The sequence below is a fragment of the Perkinsus marinus genome (assembly GCF_000006405.1).
Source record: "Perkinsus marinus ATCC 50983 genomic scaffold scf_1104296931628, whole genome shotgun sequence".
In the NCBI taxonomy this organism is placed as follows: domain Eukaryota; phylum Perkinsozoa; order Perkinsida; family Perkinsidae; genus Perkinsus; species Perkinsus marinus.
In genome coordinates this window covers 41,469-49,783 of record NW_003215694.1, presented here as the reverse complement: position 1 = coordinate 49,783, position 8,315 = coordinate 41,469, and the positions used below count along the sequence as shown (strand labels likewise).

Genomic DNA, 8,315 nt, shown 5'->3' with positions numbered 1-8,315 from the left:
CTTCCCCGTCGACGGCTTCAGGATAGCGGATTTCCTCCCCTATTCTGAGCAGACCCCCCAACATGTGAAGGAGGCCTTGGAGGCTATCAATGAACTGAAGTTGATTTCTTCAATCCGGTGAGTCTTACGATGCATATAAAACTACCAGTAGACTCTCGCGTGTGTAGTGGACCGATTGGAACCACCAGCCACCGTTGGGTTGTCAGGTTGACGCCTGAGAAGTTAGATGTGTTCGCGAAGGCCAAATTGGGAGGGATCGCCGATACCACCTTCGTTTCATTATGGCCACGATATGATGACAAAAACGATACGGCCGCGTTCAACACGGACGCATTTGCCAAGCAAACCATCCTGAACGCCTCGGCGGCTGGCGTGGATCTCGGCAAAATTGTTCTACAAGTGAGTGTTGGGCATTCACCACCAGTGTTCAATTATAGTGAGATCCTCTAGTTTTCCGCTCGTTATCTTCTTGCAGTAGTGGTTCCGATATTGCACAACACCGATGTCCCGTCCGTGCCCTTGGAGTTGTAGTTTCGGTCGCCATCTCAGGTGCCTCTTCTGGCTCGAGCTACCTATGATTCTGCCGATGTCGGGTACTCTTTCATGATATACGTATCCCATCAGGACCCGCAGGGCAACGGCAGATACCACAACAAGAATGGGGACTACTTCTTCTTTTCGCAGCCACGTGCTGTCGACAAGATCAAGGTGGCTCACGAGCATGGGCTCCATGGTATTTCGTTGCAACAATCACTACCAGACCAAGCACGGGCTGATCTCTTTCCGTGGGATAACAATTCTCTTTTCCATGCGCTTATCGAAAACATGTAGCCGCATATATCATTGCCTGCCCTGTAGTTGCTCCGGGGGCCCTCTCTGGAGGCTATATCATTCTCTAGCAGCCTCATCATTGATGCTGGAATCAGTCTATCATACGGATAATTATGGATGGTCTTCCCATCCTCAAATACCCGTAGTTAACATCCAGAATCATTGTACGGGTGTCGGCCTGACACTGTCAATTCTGCCACGATATCGTCCCTCCTTTTGCTCAGTGGTCCATGACGTTCCATACTCGTTTCATAGCAATACGTGCGTATGCGCGTGGCCTTTTGTGCGTTTCCCCAATCATTGAGATATGCGGTGCTCTGACGATCAAATGACCAGAGCAATGTAGCCTCGTGATAAGTAACATCGTGATAAATTCCGTGGGTCTATCTGATTACATTTTTCCAAGTTGACGATCGTCGTCACATCGTCAGACGATGTCAATCGTTTCAACCTCTATTTTTCCGGTATGAATTGTGCGGTAGACATTAGGCGAAGTTCGTGAGGTCGTTCTATATTAATATAGGTTTAACTTGATTCGGTCGACATTCGTGGCTGATGGATTCGGATGATGTCACTGACTCGAGCACAAGAACCTTTTCATGGGACCGTAGTCGAAGCATTGGAAGTCTTTGACAAAGTCGTCAGGGCCTGCTTAGCAGGGTTTATCCATAGACCTTTCAGAGATAGGCATTTTTTCGAGGTAATTATTTCTTTTCTGTATTTAATTGGCGTCTTCGGTTGTGTTCAGTTGACGAGAGTCGGGTCATATGGAAAAAGTAATGTTACCGCAGCGGCACATGCCATACCGCGGGGAGGTCCCAATCTGGCACTGCCAAGTTGAGCATAACGACCTGCGAACACGTTGACTCGAGAAATCGAAGGCTCATCTGTTTAACACTCATTGACAATGAGTTATTGTGGCCTCAACCAGAGTGAGTGGTCAAGGGTCATGCTAGACATGCTACGCTCACTGTCCAGAGGTCCAGTGCAACCAGTGCGGGTGTTACTACTAACACCTCACCTCACTATATGGTGTGACCAGCTCGGAGCACCACAGATCTGACTGGCTGGTAGCAGTGCAGACTCCGTGCTGTAGCTGCAGGGATGCTGGGTAGTTAGCACAACTTCCAGCTTGGCCTCTGCTTCACAGCAACATCTCCCTCAACGTCAGGGAATAACTCATTCTCCTCTCAAACAAAAAGGCCAGCCATGCAATGGATAATGAAAGCTCCCCGAGTAAGATAGAGAGCCTGAGTCGCCCAAAGGCTTTGGGCCAAAGCGATGTCCTACTTAATCAATGAGGTGGTACTAACTGCTGCCAATGAACGTACGTGCTGTAGGAGCACGCGTGTGCACGTTGTGTCGCAAGAGCATCTCAAACTTCCTCCCACGTGTGGCAATCCTGGTATGTGTGGTCCACACAGCGTGAATCCCCACGGTCACCCTTCGAGCAAACCTTGGGGGTTTTCTCGCTCACTCCTAGAGCTCTTCTGGCGCCCTCCTCATTTGTCCTCATATCACCCGGGTGTGTAGCTCAGTGGTAGAGCGGCTGACTGCAGATCAGCAGGTCCTCGGTTCAAATCCGGGCGCGCCCTTATATCCAATCAGACTAGATATAAGGGCGCGGCCGTAAATATGTAAAAAATCTTGAAATGTGTAGCAGACTAGACTAGTCTGCTACATATTTTGATCAAGTGGGAAGCATTACGGGCCTGTACGTAGACTCGCAAAGCTACTACGATGTACGTCAAAGAATATCGTAGAATTATTAACCGCTCTTGAGAACTCCTCTATCGTACTTCCAGCATTAGCCTGTCAAGAATTAAGGATTGTATCAAACCCATCCCACCTCGGCGCAGTTTCTTTTCACCTGTTCTCGTGATGTTATGGATCTTTTTTCTCCCTGAATCGGCATTTCTGTTCTCTTTCTTCCCCCTCACTCGCTGCCTCTACAGCGGCAACACAAATTTCGAGGCCCACTAGAGCACCGATGAGAGAACCCAAAAGGCTTAAAATGATATATCCGTAATTCCCTGTTTAGTAGCTCTTCGACGCTAGTATTTTGAACCACCCCATTATACAGTAAGGGAATAGTTCATAGGAGATGTTGGTTAGGCACAGTTCTGCGATCGGAGGACCAACTAATGAAGATCTTGTGCGGTAAGCCATTTGTAGGCTAATGTTAAGTCTACCGGTTTGGCCACTGTTTGTCAAGAAGCCAGATGCTCCGACATTGAGGAGCGCTCGAGCCGAGGCATTGTTACTATAATGCTCATGGGCAATGGCACTTGTGTAAGGTGAGTGCTGTCTCTCTGTCGGTCGAATAATGGGCTACGTTTCGTTCAGGAGACGCCCATTTTTTTGCAGCAAGAACATACCACAACCCCCCCTTCCCAGAATTGGATGCCAGTGCCCCTGCCACTGTGAGAGAGACCATCTCGAAGTGAGAATGGGTGGATGGCAAGCAGTTGAGTCATATTGTACCATCTAGCTAAAAGAAGATGCCAGTCTGAACGTCAGTGTGGCAGGTATTGATGAGTGTAGATCACGACAATGTTCTTCACCAAAGCGCGATGCACATCGCTTCAGAGAAGATGCCGGACTTGGTCGATGTGTGGTCGTGTCCATTGTGAAGTTGTTGTTGCCAGTTACTGTGTTAAGGAGTTACCTCCTAGTAGTATACATGTCTGCGCTCACCACATCGACACTGTCGAAAGGCTGCTGTCCTCCGTGAGAGATCGTTGAGCTGGGTACCGACAGAGTCTTGGTGAGTGCCCAAATGGATAAGTATTATATTGTTCGTTGTAGGATTCATTAGAGCTTGCTGAAATGTATTGACTAAGTGTTCAGAACGTTGAGGTGATGCGGATGAAAAGTAGTTGATCAGGATGTAGCGGTGGTGTGGTATCATATATGCATCCTTCTACGCCGATATGGAGGTAATGACACGGTATGGTCTTAACACTGCGCATCAGGTAGTCGCTCTCTCGTGTAGTGGTGACTCGATAAACTCTGTTGATCCTATAGTCGTATCAGCTATAGGAGGATATATGGTGGCTCCTGTTTTCGTATCGCCGCCATTCGCTGCTGTCACTTTTCTTGTCGATTCCGTTGCCGTCCTTCCGTGTATATATAAATAGCCATGAAGGATCTGATGGAGTCAGGAGTTGATGTTGTGACTTTCGGACAGTGATGGTATCTTGCTGCAATGGTGGGTATTGATTCGAGAGTTCAAGGAGTAGATACTTGCAGTCTGCGAGGCGCCATATGAAGGTTACACAGTACATCACACTCGCGGGGTTCAACCACTGTAAAGAGGTGTTAAGGCACGACCCATGATGCGATTAATACTGATTACTTGAAGGTAATGGATATGACTGGTTGTTGACTTGGGAACTGATAAGATCCTAGCTCTCTTCCACATACTATTAGCTTTTTATCATCATCTGCTTCATATCTTGCCAGTTACACCCTGTCTGTATCTTGTCATTTGGGACCTCATCCGTATCTTGTCATTTGGGACCTCATCCGTATCTTGTCATTTGGGACCTCATCCGTATCTTGTCATTTGGGACCTCATCCGTATCTTGTCATTTGGTACCTCATCCGTATCTTGTCATTTGGGACCTCATCCGTATCTTGCCATTTGGGACCTCATCCGTATCTTGCCATTTGGGACCTCATCCGTATCTTGCCATTTGGGACCTCATCCGTATCTTGCCATTTGGTGTTAATCGTACTTAGATACTGTGCCAGTGGCCCCTTATTCCGTAGCAGCTATCAAGTAAGGGAGTACTATATGGAGGTGATGGTACTCCAGCAGCTGAAGGAGTGTCTTTTAGTGACGCCGTAGATTGCATGTTCAGCCACGACTTTCTCATAGGAAAGGGCGGTGTTCCTGGTTGGGGAATGACGGTCGATAATTTTGTGGCGAAGTGACGCTGTTATTTTTCTTCTCTCCTTGTTTGCAGGTTTTAGTATTTTCTCTATCACATGCCACTCGAACCCATGCCCTACTATAGTGCCGCTGCCGCTATCGGTGGCCCCTTCTCATCGTGGATCTCTGGAGATGATGAAGTCCAGAAGGGCTCATTCGAAAATGCTACTGTAATTTCGTGGCGCGTGACGGTTGATTGGGTGTATGACGGTTGCGTGTTTAGGTTGCGGTTTCATTGAGGAACGGTGTGACGAACATCAGGGAAGGCAAGCTGGAATTTGATCTGTCGAATCCCCACTTCATCACCATAGACGGCAAAAAGTTAGCTATTGGTGAGTTTAGATGTGGGTTATGGGTGTTTCCTCCCCTGAGAGGATATGTATAGTGATACTATGGAAATCTGTAGGATAAACTTCCGAAGTGAGCTGAATAGCTAGTCTTATCGAGGAAAGCGTGCTGATCCAGAATATAGCGTTTGTTTTGTTTTAAAACATCATATTCGAAGATTATAGCCAAAAATATTTTCGTGCATTTTCTGCAACGGAGTTTATCTCATAATTTTCGTACAGATTTGTCTTACCCGAATCATGTTATACTCCTGTTCACACCCGATGTATATATGTTAGGATATTATGAGACGGTCTATATCCCCCTTCATGAAATAGTAATATATTCGTGTTAGTATTAGGGTATAGATATCATCTAGGTATATTATGTTGATACAGTATATAGTGAAGTTGTCCGTATATCGTGTGTTATGGTTGCTTTCTGCTCCTGCTGATGTGAGGTTTCCAAGCTTGCGAGCTTGGCTAGGGCCTCAACGACTAGACCTCAGCTTGAACTAGTATAGGTGACTCTGGAATATCCCTGCTGATATGATGGTGTTAGCGGTATAAAGAATTCAGTATTGCGAATTGGTGTTCGTATATTGGATCTATCACTGAACTCGTATGATCGTCGCCATGATCATCATCACCATAGTTGTCGTTTATTTTAGGTATCGATACTGATGAAGTATTCCTGGAGCATGGTCCGACCTGTGATGTTGTTGGGGAACTCCCTAAGGTAGCTGTCGATTCGGCAGCTGCTGTCGCTGCTCCAGAAGGAACACTCGGACGTAAAGTTCGTATTAATGTGAGTCGCTGAGCGCACGGCGAAGATTCTAAGATACTCATTTTCAGGTAGAGGGAGGTGATGATGCAGTATTCGCGGCTTTGGAGAAACTCGTCGCTGAGGCCAATCTTGGGCCCCAGCCGTCCTTTGATGAGAAGATGGATCAAGCGCTGGATGATTTCGCCGACAAGATGGGCGATGCTTGCGATAGGTAGCTGATGATGAATTTCGTGGCGCGTGACGGAATTCTCTGTATAGGTTGCAAGTGTGGTTGGATAGTTGGGCTGAAGACCCAGCCACTTCGCTCGAGGCGGCAGAGGCTTTGAAGGCCTCGCAGAGAGCTCAGGTGGGGGAGCATATCACTTTGGGAGCTGTCGAAGAGCAAGACCACGAGGATAATGAGGTGAAGAGTGAAGGCACACAGACTACTCATGTTAAGACTAGCACTAAGAAGGGTGGGGAGGACTGGGTTGTACTATAAGTTGGAAATATTCTTCGCTGTGCGCAGTAGGGTTTTCATGTTGATGGAACAGCCATCGATACCCCAGGTTAAATATTCTTCGCTGTGCGCAGTAGGATACTCATGCCTGATGGAACAGCCATCACTACCGTACTTGTTTCTCTACTACTCTGTAGTTGTCCATACTGGTGTTGCTGTCCTTATTGGAGCTGCCGTGTCGGTCCTGATGAGGATGGTGATTAGCATCAGTGTAGGGCTCAGTTATAAACACCACCATAATCTCGTCTATAACTCATTCATAGTGATGATTGTTGTGTGATAGTTGTATCCAATAGCGTCGTTGGATGACTCTCTTGTACGTGGTGGGAGGGTCTGTTTCTGGGTATGTTCAGGCTGGGATGGTATAATGGAGAATCTTCGCTGTGCGCTGAGTGCTGTTGTTGTAGTAGTAATTGTTGTTAATTTTTCGAATTTGAATGTTCTCTGGTCCGATCTACTACAACCATACTGTGAGTGATCACTCTGGTCACCACAGTGGCGATAGGGGCGCCTCTCGCCCTTATCCAGGCGACCTGTCGTCGCAGTATGCCATGAAATATGGTTGGAGTATCATTGATGATGTTAAGGTTAGTGATGTTATCTGTGTGCATGCGTGCTGATAGTTGTACCATCTTTCTGTCAGATTTCTACCTTCGTTGGACACACGTTGTCCGGGTCCCGTAGAGGGACTGTTTGTGTTAATACTGCCGAACCTCGTACTATGCTTTTTGAAGGTCGGCGCTTCGGAATAGGTGAGTATCGGCGTGGGCAGCGTCCGGACATGATATGAATCTTTTATAGCTAACCTGTTGGATATTCGTTGTTCTCCTTATTGTAGTTGTGCTACAGTCAATTTATCATGCGACTGTCTTCTCGGAGAGCTTCATATGATATTTTACATGTCCGACCACATAATCGTATCGAGATCTATCTTTCCCTACATATCCTTTAGCCGCCTGGCTAGGCCCAGTATCTGAGGAAGATTTACCTCAGGTCCGGAAGACTATGTAAAAGTCGTCGTTGGGAGATTTGATTCCTGCCCGTCAGACTACCTCCCAACGATCTTGTCACATACCAGATATTCGGATCGAAGATCTACTATTATAAACGTGAGACTCTGTTGAGGAGAGTTTGCTCAGATGGAAAATAGTCGCATCGTGACGTTTTCGCCCGAGTATAAACGTTCAAGCTGGGGAACGATTGTGTACACGGTGTTCTCTCGTAGGTACCATCAAGCACAGAGACTGCTGACTTGTGTCGCATTTTTACTTGGGCGAAGCTTTCGAGTGGTCATACCTACAATACTGGCGACGAAGAAAGTGAAGAAGATGATGTCTCTGGTAGAGTTGCTGAGGTCGCTGATCATATATGCACTGCGTAAGTGAAGTTTGTGCATGCGTGCATACCAACCTGGTGATACTTCAGCGCGACCGAGTGGTTGTGTTACTGGCTTGAGAAGTATCATGGGCCATCGTCTCCATCGTCGTCGTCATCTTTCTCTACTGCGGCCTCGAGAACTCTGGCTAAGTCGCCAGGCCACATTGATGATAACAAGAGTAGCACCTCTGAAGACACCACGATCTCATCATTGACGGGAAGTTGGATAAGTGACGATACGGCTGATTACAGGTGGCCGAAGGGTTTCCCAGGAATTGACTTTTTCTATGTTATTGGATGCGACATCGTCTTTTTGGTAGGGTGAGTTTGTGGTTTGATTCGATAGGTTTCCCAGTACGGCGAGAACTGCGGGCCAAGCACTTCCTAAAGGGTTGAAGAGGTCACCAAGTGGGCGGCTGAGGACTGTCATGGATACTCTCACTGGTGGGTTAACTTTGGTGAATCAGAGCTGTGATGGTATTCTGTGTTCAGATATATCGATTCATGATGTGACTCCCGCATAGGGTCCGCCGCCGAGGCTGGTCGGGATGATAAAAA

General features: G+C 47.2%; 3 protein-coding genes across 3 annotated transcripts in view; all 3 read left to right on the top strand.

Moving 5' to 3' along the window:
* Nucleotides 1-129: 129 nt before the first annotated feature.
* On the top strand, nt 130-4,770 carry Pmar_PMAR009154 (hypothetical protein; the record flags this gene model as incomplete). Its single annotated transcript, XM_002786285.1, has 6 exons — nt 130-399; nt 550-708; nt 3,007-3,128; nt 3,181-3,274; nt 3,510-3,598; nt 4,698-4,770. 6 exons carry the CDS (start codon nt 130-132, stop codon nt 4,768-4,770), a joined length of 807 nt encoding a protein of 268 aa, XP_002786331.1.
* A 42-nt stretch (nt 4,771-4,812) lies between these two features.
* Nucleotides 4,813-6,642, top strand: Pmar_PMAR009152 (hypothetical protein). Its single transcript, XM_002786284.1, has 5 exons — nt 4,813-4,938; nt 4,992-5,100; nt 5,766-5,902; nt 5,950-6,092; nt 6,140-6,642. Exons 1-5 carry the CDS (start codon nt 4,825-4,827, stop codon nt 6,360-6,362), a joined length of 726 nt encoding a protein of 241 aa, XP_002786330.1. The 5' UTR covers nt 4,813-4,824; the 3' UTR covers nt 6,363-6,642.
* Nucleotides 6,643-6,808: 166 nt separating this feature from the next.
* Pmar_PMAR009151 (hypothetical protein) overlaps nt 6,809-8,315 on the top strand; it is a gene marked incomplete at its 3' end in the record, with an annotated part of 1,646 nt that continues 139 nt past the window's right edge. The window contains exons 1-7 of the mRNA XM_002786283.1: nt 6,809-6,967; nt 7,024-7,132; nt 7,374-7,489; nt 7,606-7,757; nt 7,806-8,009; nt 8,104-8,201; nt 8,282-8,315. Of these exons, the coding sequence (XP_002786329.1) occupies nt 6,818-6,967; nt 7,024-7,132; nt 7,374-7,489; nt 7,606-7,757; nt 7,806-8,009; nt 8,104-8,201; nt 8,282-8,315 (863 nt within the window). The 5' untranslated portion in view covers nt 6,809-6,817. The remainder of the gene's footprint in view (nt 6,968-7,023; nt 7,133-7,373; nt 7,490-7,605; nt 7,758-7,805; nt 8,010-8,103; nt 8,202-8,281) is intronic.

What these genes read in the sequence shown, in the direction of transcription:
- Pmar_PMAR009152 (XM_002786284.1), top strand. Translation starts at nt 4,825, where the DNA reads ATGCCACTCGAACCCATGCCCTACTATAGTGCCGCTGCCGCTATCGGT. An exon ending in GCTCATTCGAAAATGCTACT is followed by an intron (nt 4,939 to 4,991) that starts GTAATTTCGTGG and finishes TTGCGTGTTTAG; the next exon opens with GTTGCGGTTTCATTGAGGAA. An exon ending in ATGGGCGATGCTTGCGATAG is followed by an intron (nt 6,093 to 6,139) that starts GTAGCTGATGAT and finishes TTCTCTGTATAG; the next exon opens with GTTGCAAGTGTGGTTGGATA.